We start from the raw sequence: 23,252 nt of genomic DNA, 5'->3' as shown, positions 1-23,252 counted from the left end.
GGAAGTTGTACATATTCAGGCCAAACCAGGCTGGCCAGCTGGCTCAGTTGGTTACTGTGTGGTGCTTGATGGAGTTTGGATGTGTTGTCTCCTCCACAAGTCATGTGGAAATTTGATCTCCAATGTGGCAGTGTTGGAAACTGAGTCATGGGGGTGGATCCCTCATGAATGCATTAATGTTCTCCCTGGGGGAGAGGGAATAAATGAGTGAGTTCTTGCTCTATTAGTTCCTGTGAGAGCTGGTAGTTTAAAAGACCCTGGCACTTTGGTTAGCTTTAGCTCAAGCGGTTACTTCCTCAAGCCAGACTTCTCTCTGTCTAAAAGATCCTGGCACCTTCCCGCCCCCCACCCTTCGCTTCCTCTCGCCATGTGATCTGCTTGTACTGGCCGGCTGCCTGCCACTTTCCACCATGAGCAGAAGCAGCCTGAGGCCCATGCCAGATGCAGCTGTCCAATGGTAAGCCAAATAAACCTCTATTCTTTATAAATTACCCAGTCTCAGGTGTTTCTGTTATAGCAACACAAACGGACTAATACAGTGTTATAACACCAAGGTCAAAGGTTTGGATCCCCTACCAGCCAGCTGCAAAAAAAACCCCACAAAGAAACCATCAAGATCTTGATTATGCCAATAGTATGTTGTTGTTTGATGATATATTAGCATAGCTTAATTATATATTTATAAAGATGAAACACAACTAATTAGAAAAGGGACTGAGCTTCTGCTAGAAACCAAAGCAACAAACCTTCTCCCTTTGGCCCTTTAGGATTAAATGCGCCCCAGGCACTTGGCACTTGCATAGATTTTGATTCATTCTTCACAGGTGGAGGTTCTCTCTGTTCTTTCCCAGTTTTTTCCCCCAAAGATTTTTCTTCCTCCAAGGATGATATGTCCCAGTCATCATCATCCACATCTGTGTGCTAAAAGAAATATATGAAGAATAATTAATGTTTCTTAAGGAAGCAGCACCCTTCAGTCATTTTGTTGGTTAGAGCAGCTGAAATGATAAGGAGTTGGGAACTACAGAGGACTCTAAATCTGGTCATTTCTGCGGTGCAATCAATTGGATTTGGAATTCCATGTTTTAAAAGCTGAGGAAATCATCTCTTTTTTTTGTTTCGTGCCATGGAAATATATGTTTCCTACTCTACCAATCATGAATTTAAAAAATTCCGGAAACACTACATGGTAGTGGTGTGAAACTCTAAAAGTCAGGGTGCTCCCAGAGGAGAAGCAAGGCTTGCTCTGGACTCTTTGCTCTGCAATGACAAGAATCTAACTCTGGTTACAGTACAAGGGCCCTGAGAAACAGGCCCTCATGGACAGGAGCACATATTCCTACCACGACCTTTCTAAAGGAGGGCACATGGGCTCTCTCTTGAGTGACACATGACTTTATCATTTTTGGCTTGTGTAACACAAATGGCACTAATAAAAGTAGTTTGACAGATGCTCTGGATTCCACAGATGAATGGGATGAGTTGAAGAAAAGAGTGACTATGACTGGAAGACCCTGTCAACACAGATGAGCTGTGCCCAGAAACACAACGGGAGGTCTCCAGCCACAGAAGCCTTCTGACATCCTGGATGTTAAATTGCTCAGAAGGCATCCAGGCCTCTTCTCTGATGCAGGCGGAGGGGCTCGGGCTCTGCCCTCAACTCTGGATTCACCTATCTCTCCGTAGCATTTCTCCACTGACTCCAGCTCCTGAGTGGGGCTAAGCCCTGAAAAGTCCCTATTTCACTTTCAGGCCACTCCACGATAGTGGAGAAGTCCCTGGACTTGGATCTGGAGTCCTCAGATTCTTTGTCCACACCATCTGATATCTGCATAAGCATCAAATCCTACACGAGAGGATTCTGAAACCCATAAAAGTGTGATGTGTGTATGACGTATGATTACCAGTTATCCCTCCAGTATCTCTGATTCTCTAGAGAACAGAAAGAAATGCAATACTGAAAAAAAGATAAGGTGAAATCTCAACCTCTACTATACTAACTAATCATGTCTGTTTTCTACTTCACTACACAAAATACAATCATTAAGATGTATTTGTCAAAAGATGAATTTATGTATGTTTAGCAAGTAAAAGCAATTTCACCTTTTGTTCTTCCTGTAATTCTTCCTTTTTGATAAACATCTCAGCAACATTAATCCCACCAACTGGTTTATTCACATTTCTGTGATGTGAAACCATCTTTTCAACTTTTTCAGTTAGTGTTTTTATGGAGGTTCCTGTAGGATCAACAGAAATTAGTCAAGTAAAGTTTTTTTAAAAAAATTGAATCTATCCTCAGTTCCAAAATAAGCTACAGGCAACTTTGAAAGAGTCTAAATTTTGCCCATAATTATGTATTATTAAAATAAAATCAACTGATGTATTTTGGGGTTGACCAAAAAGTTAAACACTTATAATTCTTTTTTTAAGAAAATCATGATTCTCCAGACTAGGAGGAGCTATAAAGTTTTCATTTTAAATCAAAGGATGATCTCATTCAAGAATGTGGTCAGAAACTTTAATTTCAGTGAAGTAACCTGTGTGAATAGAATATTCATCTGGGTATTTTCAAAAACAACATGAATCATTTTTAAATGAATATGTTATATTTTACATATTAATATAAATACATGGTATATACAACTTATATACATTAATTACATCTGTTTAAAATATGTGATTTTTAAAGTACATTAAGCAGAGTGTATATATATATATATATATATATATATATATATATATATATATTTTTTTTTTTTTTTTTTTTTTTTTTTTAATGACCCATCAGCTTCACTTCTCTTCAGCAAACTATCAGCAGTCACAGACTGGGCCCTTGTCTTCCTTTAGAATCACCCCAGCTCCAAGGGGCAGCACACTGTATTAGAACAGCCATTCTCATGGTCACCCACTGTTATGGGTGACTTGTTCCTTCCAAATTCAGATGTCGAAGTCCTAACCCCCAGTACCTCAGAATGTGACCTTACTTGAAGAAGGGGTCTGTAAAGAAGTAATCGAGGTAAAGTGGGGTCCTTAGGGTGGGCCCTAATCATTACGATCAGTGTCCTACAGAAGTGGGAAATGTGGACACAGATGCAGCACAGAGGGAGGAGGATGTGAAGATTCCCTGGGAGAAGACAAGCCAAGGACAGAGGCAAGGAACACGTCGTTCCCTGGCAGCCCTCACATGGAACCAACACTGCCAGCATCCTGATTGGGACTTCCAGCCTCCAGAACCGTAAGACAATAAATTTCTAATGTCTAAGTCACCCAGTTTATGGTACTTTGTTACGGCAGCTCTAGGAAACTAACACAGATGGATCCCGACATATAATGGTCCAATTGATGACTTTTGGACTTTATGATGGTGCAGGAGCAATAGGCATTCAGTAGAAATGGTATTTCGAGTACCCATACAACCGTTGTTTTTTTCACTTCGGTTCAGTATTCAATAAATTACATAAGGGAGTCAACACTTTATTATAAAATAGGCTTTGTGTTAGACGATTCTGCTGCACCGTAAGCTAATGTAAATGTTCTGCGCATGTTTAAGGTAGGCCAGGCTAAGCTATGAAGTTCGGTAGGTTAGATGTACTGAATGCATTTAGACTTATGATATTTTCATCTTAGGATGGGTTTATCAGGACATAACCCCATTGTAAGTCGAGGAGCATCTGTACACCCAGGCAACCCCAACTCGCTCCTCTCCTTCAGCCTGAACACAGGTTGGTTGCTAAGCCTGTCCATCTTCCTGGGCAGCAGCGCCTTTTGGATTAGCCTGACCTTCCCCCTGCCCCCAGCTCACACGTCCAGGGCTTGGTGCCCCAGGTGAGACTTTTCACTGATAAAAGCTTACCTGTGGGCTTGGGAGAAACATCGGAGGAGTCCTCCATTTCACTTCCCTCTGTCCAGTCCATGTCACTTTTGAGGGCGCTCTTCCCGAAGCTGCTCTTGCTGCTTTTAGAGGAGTGCGCGGGGACCGGGTCTGGGGACGCATATACCCGGGTGAGGTTGTCCTCGTCCGGCTCCTCCTCTGAACTGAAGGGAGGGGTCCTACACAAAGCAAAACCCAAACGGGGTGCTGTCTTTTTACGTTTCAGGATTTACAAGGTTATTCCCAGACACCACAACCAGCAATCTCCTGAGTGGCCACAGGCAAGATGGCAGCAGGGCCCAGGGGTCATGCCCAAGGCTGAGTGAAGAGTCATTGCAAATCCAGACCTGCCAACCATGAGGCATGTTTATCAACATGGACTGAAGTTATAAACTTTTTCCTCTAAGACCAAATGTGCATATTCTTATTATTCTTTGTTTTGACACACCTAAGATAAACATTTCCACAATAAAACTACTTCATCTGTTAAAATAGTGTTGTTACTTATAACATACTTTATATGATACCTTACACAGTGCTTTTCCGTACACAATCTCATTTCTATTATCACATGAATTATCACACCGAATTTAAAGTGAAATAGAAGTTCAGATCAGTGTTTGTTCATTTAAAAAATATTTATTGAGCACCTAAATTCCAGACAATGTGCTGGTCTTGTAAATGTTGATCGAGTTATACAACATCACATAAAATAAAGCTCTTCCTGTGAGATTATGTACATGAAAAGTGTTTTTGAAGGGTGAATCATTATTTATTATCTCTACTGTACAATGTCTGAATGAAGATACATTTATGGCATCAATATCTCCAGAACAATGACAATGAAATTTGATTATGATAAAATTAGTTTTATTCATAACTAATTACAGTAATATACCTACAATTTATTGAGTACCCACAGTACCAAGCACTGAGCCAAGAAGCCCTTTTCATATATCATTTAATTAGGAGAACTATCCTGTGAAAAATGCCACATTATCCCATTTGCAGAAAAAATTGAGGCTTAAAACATCCTATATTATGGATAAGAAAACTGAGGCTGAAAACAGTAATCAACTAAATCTGTGGCACACAGTTGATGAGCGAGTGAGCTACAATTCTTAGTATCCTAAGAGAACCTAAGAGAGTAAGGTCTAGGGTCATTACCAACTTTCACAAGAAGCTAGAACAGTAAAATATCATCTGAAACAAACTTACGCTATTATGGATCTAGTCAATAAAACTCAACATCGATTTAATTTAAACCTGCTTATTGAGAAATTACTTAACATTCGGGGGTGGGGAGAGAGAGATAAGAATGACTCAGGTGTGGTCCCTCTTCTTAATGGAGGCCACAATGTGGTTAAGTACTATTGACTTGTGTAATAACTTACCAAGAAACAAAGACATGTCACACACAACACTTCACAAAGGAATCACAAATTAATTATGACATTTCATATTTATGTTTTCAGTTAACCACAATGAGCATATTAATTTACAATGAAAGGAATGTTTAATGAAAAGAATTTTTAAAATACCCCCCACCTCCACCCCAGTACTCACGTAATACTTGAAGACTTTCTGGGAAAATGATCTTCTGTGATATTTTTCTTAATTCTAAAAACAACATAAAAATTTTACGAAACTGCATGAGTGAATAATATAATTTAACATAAATTTCTATGAAATTGGTGATTTTTGCTTTTAATGTATGTTAATGAGGGACAGCAACAACATAAGGCTCCCAGTGTCAACTAGAGACTGGTAGGAATTACAAGTATGATTTCTCTGTTGGGCCAAACACTGTTCTGGACTCAATGTTTGTGTCCTCCCTCCTACCCCCCCAAACTCATATGCTGAAGACTTGACCCCCAGTATGTTAGTATCTGGAGGTGGGGGCCTTCAGGAGGTGATTAGGTTTAGGCGAGATCATGAAGGTAAGGCTCCCTTGATGGGATTAGTGCCCTCGAACAGGAGACCAGAGCACTCTCTCTGCCGTGTGAGGACAGTGCCCATCTATAAGGCAGAAAGAGAGCCTTCAACAGAACTGACCATGCTGGTACCCTGATCTCAGACTTCCAGCCTCTAGAATTGTGAGAAAATATATTTCTGTTGTTTTAGTCACCCGGTCTGTGGAATTTTGTTATGGGAGCCCAAACTGACCAAGACAAACATTAATAAATAAATGTTTAGGGTTGAAAATACTCACTTTGGAACAGATGTCCTATCAGTAAAGACGGGTCTTTGTCTAATCAATTGTCTGCTCTTGCGAGGAATTTGTATCGCTTTGGGTACTTCTCCAGTTGAAAGAGCATCCATCTGAGAAACACTGAACTTATCTGGAATAGTAGTGGCATTCATGAGTCTCCAGAGCCTTTATGATCAGTAAGTGAAAAGTGAAAATAAATAGTACAATACTGTCTACAATGCCACGGAAATGAACAAGCCCATCTCTAGGGTATGGAGTCCAGACTTCAGAGGTCTTTTTTAATGTAAAAACAAAATCCAAGACCCAGCACTTAATAGTACGAATTGTAAGAGTTGCCAATGAAGTGCCAAAGTTTGTAAACCATTTAAAATTATGAAAAGGTTGTTAAATTAAGTTCCCATCCACAGCAGTGAAATGGCAGTAACAGGCTTACCTGAAGAGAGTAATGCTCTCTCCTCCATTTTACAGCTGACCTGATGTTCTAGTAATTCTCGAATCTGCTGAATGTTAGGTATTTGTTGTTCTCGCTCGTGTCTTGCTGATTCCACAGTTCTCAGCACTCTACTCAAGTGATCACTTGGAATACCGCGTACATCCTAAAGGAATAAGATATTAAGTCAGTCAATTATCCTGGGATGTTTTTCATTTCATGGGCACATGTCAGCATTAACCATGCCAACGTTTCAATCCATCCTTACTGGACTCCAGCAGCACTTAAGGTGGGGGATGCCCCAACACATAACACACTGTTCTGGCCCCTAAAGGAGCTCAGAGTGCAACTGAGCACATAAGGGTTATTCTGGAACTGGAGACAGTGGTCCTAAAGTTCACTGGAAAACAAAATATGGGAGACCTGCCAAGAAATTCTTGAAATAAGACTAATGAAGAAGGCATGGCCTATGTAAGATAGTAAAATACAGGACAAAGCTACTGCTCTTCAATCAACATGGTGTTGTCAGAGGTACAAAAAAAAACAAGGCAAAACACTTGAAAGTCCAAAAATAAATCCAAATACTTGTACACACAGAAATTTCCTACATGATAAAACTGTCACCTCAAGTAATGAAATGGGACAACTGATCCAACTGAAAATAAAGTTGGATCTCCAAATCACTCTTTCCAGATCTAATTTTTAAAGCTCAAATAGACAAAAACCAAAACAAACAAAATACCTCTCCAAGCATTAGGAAAAAAATATAAAACGTCTTTACAATCTTAGGATAAAAGAAAATGTCCCAATTAAAGTTAAAACCCAAAAACCATATGCAAACAACTAACATGAAAAACTACAGTTTCAAGAAACAATATGCATAGGATCTACAGACACTGCACGAATGTCTTTGATTTCAGCTTCCCTAAGGGTGGTCAAAACCCACCTAATAAGAGTCTACGTGGAAATTAAAAAGACTGACAATACTAAGAGTTGGCAAAAGATGTGGAGCAAGTAAACTCTCATACATTGTTTGGTATATTGTAAATTGGTACAAACACTTTGGAAAACTATTTGGCAATAGCTATTACACTAAATATAGGCCTACCCTTTCACCCAGCAATTTCATTCCTAGATATATATCCAAGAAAAAGGAATGCCTATGTCCACAGAGAGACATGTATAAAAATTAATAGCCGGGCCGAGCCCGTGGCGCACTTGGTAGAGTGCTGCGCTGGCAGCGCGGTGACGCTCCCACCGCGGGTTCGGATCCTATATAGGACTGACCGGTGCACTCACTGGCTGAGTGCCGGTCACGAAATAACGACAAAAAAAAAAAAAAAAAAAAAAAATTAATAGCCAACAAGAGCTCCAAACTGGAAATTCAAATGTGCATCAGCAGGGGAAGAAAGCAATTGCAGTATATTCATGCAATAATACTACAAGCTACTGCTACATGAAATGACAGGTGTGAATCACATAGACAAAATCATAAGCAAAAGAAGTAAGATAACAAAATACTACACAGTGTACAATTCCACTTATATGAGGTTCAAGAATAAGTAAAACTAAGTCAGAATACCTGTTACCTCTGGTTGGGGAGTAGGGGGTGATATTGACTAGGAAAAGATAAAAGAATCTTCCAGGGTGTTGGAAATGTTTGAACTCATCATCCGGTGCTGGTTACAGATCACACCCACGTTCACAAAGACACACATATACACAAACACACATACTTATATACATGCACACATCCATGTACACACAAATCTGTATACAAGGGTAATAAAAATAGAATTAAAAGATAATGCAAATTTTTCTGTGAACTTTTTGAAGTATCCTCGTGTATGCATATAAGTATATAAACATGAATACACACAAACACATCCACAGATACATCTGCATGCTGATATATATGTCCATATATACACGTATGCATATAAACATAGTCACACAATGTATACACATATACATATGCATCCGTATACAAACACATCCATATACACACACATATACACACACACAAATACCTATACACACATACATCAGCATGGACACATACAGATACACACATAGATACACACATGCATATATGTACATACCCCCCACTACACACATCCAAGTGCACATGTAGACGTGAATATATGATGCACACATGTATGCATGTGTTCATACCTGCATAAGTGCGTATGCCCACGCATGCATATGTATTCACATACTTCACATATATAGGTATATAAATTCACATATATTCACATATGTAGGTCTGTAAATTCATCAAGTTGTTCAGTTAAGATTTATTATGTCAATACAAAATGTAAAAAGCAAAATGAGTCTATATGTAATATAATGTACCAAAATCATTCAAACTGACGACAATTCATTCATCCATTCACTCAACAAGTACTTATTAAGTGCTGATTTTGTAGTAGGCAATGATTTGGGGTTAATATCCAAATGTAAGCAGCACTGCGACTGCCTAGACACAAACTCTGGCTCCTTCATTACTAGCCATGTGACCTCAAGCAGGTTACTTAACCTTTCTGTAAAATGGAGATAATAATGTCATTATATCAGAGATTTGTTTCTACATTAAATAGTTACTATTTGTTAAGGTCTTAAAAATGTACCAGGCACACAGTGAATGCCGTTTAAGTGTCTGATAAATAAAGTAGGTTGTATTAACCTCTGGTCTCCAAATATAGACAGAACTAACATGCTGCCTTGTCTTATCTGATCATTTCTTATTCAGAAAACAAAATATAACAAAACTAGGAAATATTCCAAAAATGAATGAACATACTGCATTAATTCCCAAGGTTTCCAGTTTCTCCACCAAGCTCTGCTCCAAGACTGTTCTTATTTCTTTAATGAGGGAGGGGTTACTCTTCAAAGCTTTCCTTAGATTCATCTTGCTATTATGTAATTTCTGTTCATTTTCCCTTCCTGAAATAAGGTTTAAAAGATGTGTTAAAAAGGAATTAAAGAAATACATTAAATCTCTAAGCAGAAAATGGCAAAGCACAACTTTAGTAATGTTGTTAAGGTTTTGTATATTTTAGTCATTCGGCACAATATAAAATACTTAAGTATTATAGCTTTTAAAAGTATTTTAAGTGTGCTTCAAATCGTCAGTGTCTTTAAAGACTCTTGATCACTTAACCAAATTATAGCTAGATAAATCACGTAAGAAGCATATGTATCTGTAGAAGCATGACGGAAAAAATTTATTTAGAAATTTAATGTTTTATCACTAGAATTATTTCACTATTTCCTGAAAAATTCATCTCTAAGTTCAATTAGAATTTATGTGTCATCTTATGAAGAAAAAGCTCAATTTATTTACATGATTAAAAGTTTTTAAGTAATAAATTTAGTAGAAGCTAAGTGCATACAAAATTTCAAAATGTGAAATTATCCCCCTCAAAATATTTACCAAAATGAAAAAGAGGTTAACAAAAGTCTTAGAAAAAGTATATTTTGTTTAAAACAACCTATAATTAAAAACAAAGAAACCAAAAACAACAGGCCATATTCTCACTTCTCCTTCCCTACTCCACTTCTATTACCCACTAAAAATGACTAGTTCAAGAGCATTTGGCGAAGGGGAGTGGATGGTAAGACCACTAAAGAGCTGAGTCCTCATGTCCAAGGAAAAAAAGACTTGACTAAAGAGATGCAATGCGTGGCAGTTCAGACAAGGGTGAATGCCCAGAGCCAGAGCTGAAGGAAATGCGACAACCATATCATTCTGGAATCTAATCTCTAAACGGAGGCATTTCACCCAATAAGGTGGCATCGAATGCCATTCCTCAGGTGTGGGGCTTCAGGCTGCCGGAGACACTCTCTTCTTCCACTGCTGCATCCACCTCAGCAGATGGGACTTTTAGTACCCACAGCACTCAGATTTGCAGAAGATCTTGAACAAAATACCTTTTGTTTAAGATATTTTGTAAACACCAGTTCAATTCCAGTAATAAAGAATATTTCTGTTAATTAACAAATGGTTTCACTGAAAGCAAAATTAGTCAAAGTACTATTTGTACATTAAATAGGTAGAAAAAATCCTGCATAAAGATACTTTTCTGTACTTTGCTGATTCAGCTTGCTAAGCTGAAATTATAAAATTGTGTATGATTATATATGATTAAAAGCAGAAGTCATCTTAAATTTTATATTCTCAGCATTCATGCTGTTGTTTAACCACCAATGGTTTCAAATATTCTAAAACCACCAAAAAAAGCACTTCTGCTCTAGGAACTGACAATCCATCAAAATCTAGAGGGCTTAACTGCGGCCATGGCTGTGTCGCTCGCTGGCTTTGGCTTCTAGTTGGCCATCAAGTCTGCTAATATATAGGGCGAAAAAAAAGAAAAGGAACTAAGAGAGAGCCTAGAACGCATGATGTTACCACTGAAATAGACACAGACCCCACCCCAGTTATGCAAAGGTAATTTTTTGGCCAGTATCTCAAATAAAAAAGGAAGTACCCAGAAGCATAGCCTAAATAGGGCTCCGGACCCTGCTTACTCAGGGACATGGAGCCACATACAAGGGTCAGTCAATGCTGAGAATGGCTTGCCTACAGTGCAGAAGAATCACAAAACCTTTGTTATCAGTGGTTGAATTCATTTGCTGGTGTATCCAGGTTCACCTTCAATCCTGATGACAAGTGCATTTTGATGACCGGGTTCTCCCAAATTACAGCAGATTAAACATTTCACTCTGTGCTCAAATTCACTTTATATGTTGGTGCTTGCTTTGGGAAGTCACTTATGAATAATCAGAAAACTACTGGTAAGGATCCTTAAAAGGCTGGGGCTGGCCAACAGAAGCAAGAGAAAGAATATAGAGTAGACAGAAAAAAATTAATAAAGTTTTTATGTAGAGGTGGAATCAATTACTTGAAAACCAACCATAGCTGAAGATTTTATTAAAGCACATATTGCTCACCTAGACCAACAAAACAAAACTTTCCAGAGATCAGCATTCCTCCAAACAAAAATTCTGAAACACACACAAGCAGATGGGCAGGCTCCACATAATCAGTTACATCAGACATACAACATACCATTTATGGCAAACAAATCACTGTAGCACAAGGCAAGTAATTTAAAAAACTGGAATTTCTGAGTTGGAAGGGACTTTATCTATCACCTAGTAATGAACCTCCTCACTTTTCACATGATGATGCTAAAACCAGAGAGGTACAAGGGCTTCCCCAAAGGCCACTCACCTAGTCCTGCAAAGCCTGCACCAGCTTCCCTTTCTCCATTTCTTTTCTGCTTTAAACTGTAGAAAGCAGAAAACCTGGACTTTAGTTCCAGCCCTGTCACTAATTAAACTCAACAACCAGGAGCACATTTCCAATCCCATGTTTCAAGTTTCTGAGGAATAAAATGACCTCTAAAATCCCTTCTGGCCTTCACATTCTAATATCCTATAAAACAGCAAGACCAAGTGTGCCTCTATACAACTGTCAAAAAGCAAGTCCACAGAAACATGCACATGAGTTACTTCCTAGCTAACAGCCACAGTGTTTTTGCAAACCACTGCCAAAATTTAACTTCACAGGCATTTATCTGCAAAACGTTAGCACAAGTTAAGGAATTTATTGATGGCAACTAATCTGCTGACAGCATGCCAACTCCACAAAGGCACTAGAAAAATGCAGTCACTGGTTTCTGTAGTGGTGCACCTGGACCCTGGGGTGTTTTCTGTGGTCCTCGGCACTCTCCTATCTCCCACCAGTGCTCTCTCTGAACACATGGAGAACTGCAAGGGTTATTTTCTCGCAGTCCAGTCCCCCAAATGTGGCAATGACCAGTGATGGTGTTTGCTGTCAATGTAATTTCTACGTTGGGTAGAAGAACTCTAAAAGCACAGGTGAATGAGGGAGTGGGTGGAACTTGGAACTGAAAGTCAAGAGTCCTCTCTAGGTGACAGTGGACAAACCACCATTCCTCTTGGAACCCTCGCTGACCTATTTCTTAAATGAGTGTGAAGTATATGACCTGAAGTTCCTGTTTCAAAATTTCTATAAACCTCCTGACACATTTCATCGATTTTTCAAAGAAGGGATTTTATATCTTGGACATTAATAAATGATATATATGGAAGAGAGAGGAAACATGTTACTTGCAAGTAAAATGATGTGTCATTATTCAGAACTCAAATAGGATAAGATATGTTCATCCTGTCTCTGGGAAACCAATAGGGATGGTTGAAATTCACCTAAAGACAATATATTATAAGCAGCATTTCTCTTAACCTACGGGGCTCACAGACTCATATGCCTATACAAAGAAGGCAGGCAAAAGGTGGGGTACGGCAACTCGAGGAGCCCGTGGCTGCTTCTACAGCTGGTGACTGCTACTCAGCCCTGGTGAATGTTGCTATCTGGACCGTGTGCCCAGGGTTTCCAGTTTTTCAAGAGACGTCAGAAATTAGGATATTCACATGAAATATTCTGATTTTCAATGTGGGCAACTGACTGTAAAATAGTTGCCAACAATAGAGCTCAAACAAATCTCAGTCTGTGGAATGGATTTCGCCACTGGAAGTATTTGCTAATGATCCACCGAGCTCCTTCTCCTTTCTGTGAAAATGGAACAAGGCCAAGCATCCCATAAGAGGGTGACAGTATCTTTTAACATTATGCTCATCGAAGCACCCTTAAATTGCCTTTGAGTTCTCCCTCCCACTCCCAACGTGGCAGCCTCAGTAAGGAAGAATAAGAAGGAGAAGACCAGCTCCCTAACAGACCTTCTGGCCGAGGATGGGAGACTGGTGGAGGAAGCACTTATGTCCCCAAACCAGCGAGCTAGGCTGATGAAACAGAAGACCTGCAGGGAGATGTTTCAACCACTCGGCACAGTGATGACGACGATGTGTATACGGCACCTCCAATGGACCATTCCATCCTTCCCACTGCTCCACCGGCTGCTCGGGAACCCAATATTGACTGGAGCCGTCTTCCCAAATCACCACCCTACACTGCTTTTCTAGGGAACCTGCCCTATGATGTGACAGAAGACTCCATTAAGGAATTCTTCAGAGGATTAAATATCAGTTCAGCTCATTCACCGTGTGAACCCAGCAATCCAGAGAGGCTCAGAGGTTTCGGTTATGTTGAGTTTGAGGACCCGGATTCCCTGCTCAGTTCCCTGAGTCTCAGTGAAGAGTCTCTAGGTAACAGGAGAATTTGAGTGGATGTTGCTGATCAAGCACAGGATAAAGACAGGGATGATCACTCTTTTGGCCAAGACAGAAATTAAAATTCTGACAAAATAGATGCTGACTAGATGGCCCATCCTGCCACAGGCAGTTATGATGACTGCCCGCCTAGAAGAGGTGATGATAACTTTGGAGATGAGTATTGAGATCATTATGATTCAAACAGGTACTGGGATGGCCCTCACCGGGATATGGATTGATATGGGGGCCGGGATTGCTATGATGATTGAGGCAGCAGAGACTATGATAGAGGCTATGATTCCAGGATAGGTAGTGGCAGAAGAGCATTTGGTACTGGGTATCACATGGATGACGACTACAGACAAGACGGGGACCACTATGAAGACCATTATGACAGACAGGACCATTGGTCATGAAGTTCCAGAGATGATTACTCTTGGGATGATTACAGGCTGATGACAGATGTCCCCCTCCAAAGACTCAAACTGAATCTAAAGCCCCGGACTACTCCTAAGGAAGATGACTCCTCTGCTAGCACCTCCCAGTCCAGCTGAGTGGCTTCTGTCTTTGGAGGGGCAAAGCCTGTTGACACAGCTGCTAGAGAAAGAGAAGTAAAAGAACAGCCACGAAGGAACAAGAGAAATCGCAGCGTCAGCTAGATGAGCCAAAACTAGAATGACAGCTTCAGGAGAGACACCCAAACTGGCGAAGTGAAGAAACTCAGGAACGGGAATGGTGGAGGACAGGAAGTGACTCATCGCAGACTGGGACCTCTGCCACATCAGGCAGAAATGCATGAAGGAGAGACAGTGAGAAGTCTCTAGAAAATGAAACCCTCGCTAAGGAGGAAGACTGTCACTCTCCAACTTCTAAACCTCCCAAACCCAATCAGCCTCTAAAGGTAATTCCAGTCCTTCCACCAAAGGAGAATGCTTGGGTGAAGCAAAGCTCCAACCCTCCTGCTTGATCACAGAGCAGCAATCCCCTACAAGTGGGGGTGGAAAAGTAGCTCCAGTCTGACCATCTGAGGAAGGACCATCAAGGAGAGATGAAAATAAAGTAGATGGGATGAGTGTCCCCAAAAGGCAAACTGGGAATACCCCTCATGGTCCAGGAGGAGGAGGGAACAAAGACCACTGCAAGGAGTTGGATAGGAAAGATGGCAAAAAGGATCAAGACTCCAGATCTGCACCTGAGCTAAAGAAACCCAGAGAAAATCCAGCCTCCAAGTTGAGCTCTGCAAGCAGGTGTGCTGCTCTCTCCATTGATGGTGAAGATGAAAATGAGCGAGAAGATTACACCAAATAGACCTCTACATCCTGTGCTTTCTCCCAGTCTCTCTCCACCCTGGAACATTCAAGAGCAAATCAAACCTCTACCCAGACAGGACAAAATTAAACTCACCGTCTCCTGGAGATGAAAAACCTAAATTTCTCTCAACAACTTTGTATGGCTTTATTACTGTCATGTACTGCATACGACATTTTCATGAGCACATACACAACAGTGGCTATGCCATCTACGTTTGCATAAGCACTCTCTGTGATGTTCACACAAGGACGAAATCACCCAACACCACATTTCTCAGAATATAATCCTGTCGTTAAGTGACACGTGACTGTAATTTAATGCATTTACACTCATTCTTGTTTCTGAAACAGGTTTCTAAACAGCAATTACAAAGAATTTTTTAAAAAGAAACAACTAAAATAATACTTTTTATCCCATGAATATGTATAATTAATAAAAATAAAAAATGAATAAATAAAACAAAATAATACTTTTAAATATCAGTGCCTTCTATGGGCAACTACTTGCTTGGATACGAAGATATGAAATCTAAACTAAATAGTCTGTCTAAAATATAGAAAATCAAGACAAATTGCAAATATACGTGGAAGCAAAATAAGCAAACCTCACTAAAAATATCAGAAAGTACAAAGGGCTGGCTGGTTGACTCATCAGTTAGAGTGTGGTGTTGTAAGACCAAGGTCAAGAGTTCAGATCCCTGTACCCACCAGCCACCAAAAAAAAAAAAAAAAAAAAAAAAAATACTGATGACTAACATCACAAGACCACAAGTATAGATGACTAAAATAGCAAGATCAAGACTTGAAAATATACATTATGTAGATATTATGAACGTGCCTGATTTGGTCAATTCTCAACTTGTAGCCAGCCTTGTAGAAATAAACAAATGTTGGTAAAAGTCTACAGAACACAAAAGAAGTTATAACAAATATTGACTTTTCATATTAGAATATATAATTTTACTTCTCTTCCTGACAAAGATGACAAAACCAGAACTCAAATGGGCATTAACAATTTGTCTTCTCCTAAAGAAGTGTATATGGTAAAGTATTATTATTAATATAGAAAAAATTACGATAAACTCATTCAAATATAATTGTTTTTAGGATCTACAAGTCTACCATTAGAAAATACCCCTTATAATTAAGATTTTTTCATAAACTTCACGAACATTTTTGTTTGGTTGGTTTTTGGTTTTTTTGTTTGTTTGTTTGGGTTTTTTTGGCAGCTGGCCGGTATGGGGATCCGAACCCTTGACCTTGGTGTTACAAGGCTGCGCTCTAACCAACTGAGCTGACCAGCCAGCCCTCATAAACTTTAAAAATTAATTGACAGAAAATAAGTTTTACAACTACCAAATGAGTGAGCAGTAATAATTTTAATTATCTCCCAAACCTGTGACAGCTCCCAAATTCCACCATGAAGATATTATTTTGCACATAAAAATTCTACATCCAGAGCTTAGACACTATGCTTTTCTTGCTACTAGAATAATTTGAAAATGAGCACTTCACCTATTCACTTCAGATTAAGGATATGAGAAAACCACTGTGACACAAATATTTTCATACCATCTGGTACACAACACATGTGTTGAGTCAAACTGTCATCTCATCAGAAAATATCTACATGGAAATGAAGACAATTTTTTTCAAGTTCTCTGACAGAGGAAATTGCTTATTTCATCTGCTTGCATAAGAATATAGTAAAGGAGGGGAAAATATAACAGAATATTAGGGGAATAAGATAACAGAATACTACAGATAGGCTGAAAATATAATCCAAACCTAAATGTCTTTTCTAATTTTGATACAGTAAAATCATATGGCTTGTATTTTCAAGGCTTGGGTTTTAGCACATAAATATAATCTATGCACGTAAACCCTGATCAAGCCCTTTGTTACCTTTTTCTTCCTCTGAAAGTTCTTCTATTGGTTCCAGTAGGTGCGACGAGAATGCCTGTTCTATTAATGAGGAAAAATAAGAATAATACAAACAGGACAAGAGCAAAGTAAAATTAGTTGCCTTTCAAACAATTTCTAAAGATATAATTCCATGGTATTTAAATCATGCCTAAATAGCAAGAATTTACTTGCTATTAATATAAAAATTAATTAAAAAATATTGAGGCAGGCAGTTAAAGCTGGTCATTTTTTCACAGTATCTTCTATTGGTATGTATTTTCTATCAACTACATTCTAAGGAAATAATATTTTTAAATAACTAAGTTAAAGGTTCTCACTCATCAACCTAGTGCCTATAAGACACAAGGGCACAACTGCAGAAGATCTTTGTCATTTATAAAATATTTTGATCAGATGGCTAAATAGAAAATGAATGAAAATATTTCAATTGCAAAATAACAAACAAAATTCCCAAGGCCCTGGTATTTCCACTTCTGGCTTGCCCTCAGTGACTTCAAGTGGTAGGACCGGGAAGGTAAAGGGGTAAGGACAGGTGACAGGTGAGCAGCAAGACAGAGATCCATTCTTACACACCTCTGCATCCCTAAACCGCGTTTCAAGACTTAGTTTTGCTCCTGGAGTGCCACCAAGACAAGGCCACAGGCTGGAGCAGGCCCAGCCCACAGCTGGGTGGACAAAGGGCCCTTCCCAATCTCACCATGAGACAGCAATGGAGGTCGGGAAGATGAGGTCTCTGGGTGACCTTCCCCAGGGAAATGTTACGTGCATACAAAAGGAAACCCACTGGCAGCATGAATTAAACCAAACCCCATCTTATCAACAGAGAGAAATTTCTTTCATGGGGAAGAACAAGTTTTGGCTGAAGGTTTAACGATGGTGGTCAAGCATTAGACATGGGATAAAATGCAACCAGCTTACATGGTGCGTGGTTTACTCACCTTCAGCTTGGAGACTGATGCAGGGCACCTCCCCACCCACCATTTCACCTGCACTCCCAAGACAGAGGTCATTTCATTCTACTACAGACCCCAGAGTGGGCAATGGGCCAGGGTAACAATGGTCAACAATTACTCAGGGTTCAGCAGTGACCAGGCATGATCTAAGGGCTGTGTATCTCAGATTTAATACCTTCTACTATGAAGCTCTGGTTTTTAATTTATTAAAGGTATTTGTAGTACTCTAGTATTTTAGACAGATAGATGGATGGATGGACAGATAGGTAGATAGAAAGATAGATAGACAGATTTAGGTATATATTAATAGGCAGCTTGGCCAGCAACCCAGTCAATATATCTAACTTTTTTGGCTATATGGAAGAAACGCACTTTAAACTACTCCCAAATGAACTTCTGGAGCACAGCTTTTTGCCAAGTAGGAGACCACTTTAATTTTAAAACATGGACATGGCCCCCATGAAGTAACTTTTAAGTCCATGCAAGCACCACAACTGCTGCACACCAAAAACATGCTTTTCAAATGTTACTCGTGTCAAGACTTTGAAATTATACAAATAAGCTATTTTACTAGTTTGAACTGCTGAAAATAGAGATTTGAGGAGGACAACTAATTTAGGTTTAAAAAGTCACATGGTTTATATTTTATTGTACTTCATGAATATGACAAAAATAAGGTTATGAGGAAAATTTTGACAAAATCTTCACAAAATCATCACACATATTTATTATTCTATTACAGGGATAGTCCTCCTATGCCTTGTGTCTCTAGAGGCAGGACAAACTGCCCAAGTTCTGCCCTGTTTCCTTTTGTGGCACAGACGGGGAGTTCTAGGAGAAGGCGAGATTCCTGAACCCGGCTCCTACAACAAGGGCTGGGGAAGTGAGGGTGACCAAACCGAGCTCCTGAAACAAGCAGGCTGATGTCCCACGTGGGCAGGGAAGAGCCTGCCATTCTCATGCTTTGTGAGCTACTGGTCTAGTCTCCAAATGTGCCAGTTCCTGCCCTGAGCTGAGATCTCCAGAGTGACACCTGAAACACCAAGAGCATTAAGTCTCCCCTGAACTTGCTGGAGGCCTCCAGAAAAATCCTTACCTTACTCTCCTACCATTACCTCCAGAAGAAAGGCTCCCAGGCCTCTACCCAGCCCTGCCCTCTCTCTCACTTGCTGGACTTCATCATCCCCACCCTAGAGGCTGACATTTAGCCAGAGCTTCCTCATGGCTCCTGCTTCACTCATTCAGTCCTCACAATGGCCCACTGAAGCAGCCACTACTATTCTCTCAATTTGGCAGGCATAAAACCAAAGCCTGCAGTTTCATGAGCTGGCTGTGAATACAGACTGTCTACTTCAAAGTCCAGGCTCTTGGCCATGGAGCTATAATGACTCTCTCTACTGGTGCTTGCTGGGCTTGTCTTCCTGACTTCTCCAAATGGCACTGCTGTCCACTCATTTTGGGAGCTCACCATGTTCCAACCCTTCCTTTGCCCTGGTCCCCAATCATGTGCTCAGACACCCCGAGCTGGTCTCCCAGCTCTGATTCTCAGAACACGCTATGATGAGGCCAAGCTTCCTGCAGCCCAGCTCTCCAATTCTGCATGCCCAGCCTCAAGAACATTTAGCAGCTCACACTGCCCAAAGAGCAACCCCAGACAGCTGCAGTCCAACAATCAATGACTGCCATGAATGGTCTCAACCAACCTTATTTCTCACAAATCTCTTCTGCATTCTCTATGTTCAGCCAAGTAAATAATCTGCACCACTAATTCACATTGAGTGCTTTCCTGCTACCTTTTCCTTCTACTATTTGCCTTGCCTAGGATGCCACTCTGGCATGGTCACATCTGCTCAACTCAAATGGCCAAATGTCAGCTGCTCCAGGAAGTCTTCCTAGAGCTCCCCAAATGGAGAAAATCTCTGCCTTGTCTGGATACAGATTTTTGTTTGTCAATGGCTCTCACCCTGCACCGTAATGATGAGCATTTTGTCTCCTTTATAGATTGTAAATTCCCTAGGGACAGACGTTGTTTCTGATTCATTTTTGTATCTCTGTCAAGCCTAGCTTTGGATTTGCACATGGAAGTAGCCTGTGACTATCTGTTGTTGCCCAGTGATTTGTGAAGGAAGGAAGGCAGGAATGGCACAGGACACAACCGGACAAATGCCATAATTACAAGTGGCAGAACTCTTCTGGGATATAAATCTAAGATGTGAGCTACATTCCAAACATTTCTTCTTTTGATTGCACGTAAACGTGGTCACCTGACAGGGATCAGACCCATTCTCCTTTAGAGGGTCTAATCCTGCTGAACTGAGACTTCCCTTCAATAATCCCCATCCTGCTTCTGCAACACTGTTTGGGTCAATGGTACTTTCTTCCCATTAAGGGCCACAAAACACCAGAATCCTGAAACATACTACCTGTCATGTACGGGACAATAAACTATTGCTTGAACCAAAGTGCTGTGTTAGGCTTCAGTATCTCAAGATGTAAAATATTTACTTTGGAAACAAAATAAAATAATAATGATAAAGTCTAATAAAAACACTTCTGCCTTTTGAAAATCCATTATGACACACTTAATGGCTTAGGGCAGCTTTCTCATTTTTAACTTCTCGTTCTTATGCCCTCATACTAGCTGTATGAGTAAAGTCAGACATACATAAACCTCTCACAATTTAAAGACCAAGTTAAAGGAGATTTTTACATGTAGGTAGAACTTAGCAAGTGCCCATATGCTTTGGAAAAAGTGATTTTTTTTTGCATCCTCACTGCTAAAAGAAGATGGATGTTCTGCCCGGTCACTTTAAAAGAGGCCACATTACCAGGCCAGGCAACCTAAGCAATTGGCATATGGACAATTTTCCAACAACAAAGATTATTTTCTTCTCTGAGTATTGTAATACCACAATTTTAATCACAACTCCATGAACAATGTGTTTTCCAGTAGTGAAAATAATACTGAAAATTTCTTTGAGATTTTTGTGAGGAACAACTTAGTAGTGACTGGCAATCAAGCATGATCATTTATTTTCTCCAGTATCTATGTTTTGTCCTACTGACTGCATTAGAATCAGAACTTACTGTTTACACTGCTCAGCTTCTGTAGTGAAGTCAAAAGCAGGGGAGTTGCCAGAGTTCCCATTTTTATCTAGACCCCCCCTTCAAGACAAAAATGTTGCAATGCTGGTTTAATGGCACCTCGCAGTGGAGTCCCTTCACGGATTGCCCTCAGTGGATGGGAGCAGTCTACCCTCCCCTTGGGGCAGCCCACATCTGAAAGAGACAAATGCAGGGTACAATGGCCTGTCCCTTGCCTCAACGGAGGACAATTCTGGAGTGCCCATCCCAGCTCCTCCACTGCAGCTGCATCTGGGTTCATTGCTCCCTTTTCCCAATCCTGTTTCCTTCACAGGTGTTGTCTGAGAGCACTCCCCAGTAAAGCTCCCCCCTATAAATCTCTGCCTCAGAGTCGGTTTCCAAGGGAACCCAACCTAAGACAGTGAGTAATCATGACATTTTCCATGGTGAAGAACCTCATCAAGCTTTGAGATGGAACAAAAGATGGGGGTAAACAGCCTAATTAATATAATGGAATACATGACTCACCTCCCCTGCCCCCACTGCACTGGGGAAGCTGCTGTGGCTGGGGGTGGGAGGTCGGTGGGTCCTGGCCAAGTCTCGTCCTAGCTCCTGCTCATTGAGATGCTCACAAATCAGCTTTGATCCCAATCCAAAGGCTGTGGGCCTCTTGCCAGGTCTGGCTGGCATTTAAACTAGCACTGCAATCCCAGCAGATGCCAGGAAAAGGGCATGGCTAATTCAGGCAGCCCTGGGCCAATCAGGGCAGGTTCCACATGGAACACATGCTTTAGAACTAATAGATTTGTCAGGACCCTTGAATTAATCCCAGACAGCTTAATGTACCTACTTGATGTGTCCTTTATTGAGCAACGAAAATATTCGACAAAGAAAATATGGACCTTGTATAATGTACAGAAGGCTAACAATAACAGGAAATATAATAAAAAGAAGGTGGCCAGCAACCTCCTTATAACAATCAACCCTAAGAAAAGGAGGCAACAGAGAGATTTTCAACCTGACATAAGATAATGTGAATAGAGAATGATTACCAGAGATAATTTTCTGGTATATTCAATATTAAAGCAAATTTATATATGTCCAATATGCATTTCATCTGTTACTGGTCCAAAGGAAGAAAACTGCATGTTCTAAACACTTGTAAATAAGAAAATCCAATATGTGGAGAATTTACACATTACATATTGTGATCATATGGTCAAGACAACTAATCTACCCGAAATGATCTTAGGAAAAAAAAAATAAGGTGCAATAAACAGTTCATGAGTCAGTCATGGGTAAAAATGATCATTACTAAAAGACCGTCATCATATATAGACCACAATATTTACGAAGACAAAAAGTCCCACTATACTGAACAATTAAATCATGGATTTAAGTCCAACATTTTACAACAAGACCAAAAACAAAAGTGGAGTGAAGTAATCAGATTCCAGAGCATTTGTAGGTAAGACAAGAAAAAGATGGTCCTCCTCCCATTGTAATTCACTTGGAATAAACAGCAGACCACAGGAAAATAACATACTACAAAAAAATACAATGAAAACTGTAAGCACCTTAACTGTATAAAGAGTGACAAATGGCTAAAATATTCACCCCAACTACCAGATCATGTTATTAACACTTATCACCTTTTTGCTCTGGTCCAAGGACTGAACCCTGGCAGCAATTTTGTCCAGCGGTTCCTACTTAGTTCCTTTGGTTTCCATCATGTCTTTTCTAGATATTCCCAACCAATCACTGAAACTGTTTGTTTAAAAAAGGTGACCTGCTGCCACATTGAAAGTTATAAAAACAACCATGGATGCCCTGTGGCATGTGCTGGTTGGCTGACCCAGTAGCAAGTCACCCTCCTTCTTACCCAATACCTACTACTTTCTACAAAAATCATAATCAAAGTACTACCAAAAGTTAGAACCTCTATTTATGAGTCTAGCAACATACACATTTTATCCTTTATGACTTTGGTAGGTATGTTCAATTTACAATAATATTACATACATATATTGCAGTTTTATTAACTGTTTTGCAATCACTCAAATGTTTTCTGCTTTACATAATTATCCCCACAGAAACAGTTTTGGTTAATAAGTTATCTAACTAAGGGTGGGAAAACTGTACATCAAACACTAAGACTATTGCTGAAACTCACCGTGTGCCATTGTTAGACTTGATTTAGTTTCCAAAGTCTGTGGGGCTGGGGCATTCACTAGAACAGGATAAAAAAGAAAAAGCTCACAGGTTTCAT

The 23,252-nt window shown here is 40.0% G+C and overlaps 1 protein-coding gene and 1 pseudogene across 1 annotated transcript in view; one reads left to right on the top strand and one right to left on the bottom strand.

The window, feature by feature from the left end:
* Positions 1-23,252, bottom strand: part of DZIP1 (DAZ interacting zinc finger protein 1) — a 64,110-nt gene that overhangs the window by 1,814 nt on the left and 39,044 nt on the right. Inside the window, 9 exon segments of the mRNA XM_063102986.1 lie at positions 747-921; positions 2,104-2,237; positions 3,854-4,050; positions 5,438-5,491; positions 6,084-6,213; positions 6,517-6,679; positions 9,317-9,459; positions 16,926-16,985; positions 23,157-23,213. Of these exon segments, the coding sequence (XP_062959056.1) occupies positions 747-921; positions 2,104-2,237; positions 3,854-4,050; positions 5,438-5,491; positions 6,084-6,213; positions 6,517-6,679; positions 9,317-9,459; positions 16,926-16,985; positions 23,157-23,213 (1,113 nt within the window).
* LOC134382385 (eukaryotic translation initiation factor 4B-like) lies at positions 12,333-15,018 on the top strand (annotated as a pseudogene).

Source organism: Cynocephalus volans, chromosome 7, assembly GCF_027409185.1.
Source record: "Cynocephalus volans isolate mCynVol1 chromosome 7, mCynVol1.pri, whole genome shotgun sequence".
NCBI lineage: Eukaryota > Metazoa > Chordata > Mammalia > Dermoptera > Cynocephalidae > Cynocephalus > Cynocephalus volans.
The sequence above is the reverse complement of the archived record's forward strand: the minus strand, read 5'-3'. Positions and strand labels throughout refer to the sequence as shown.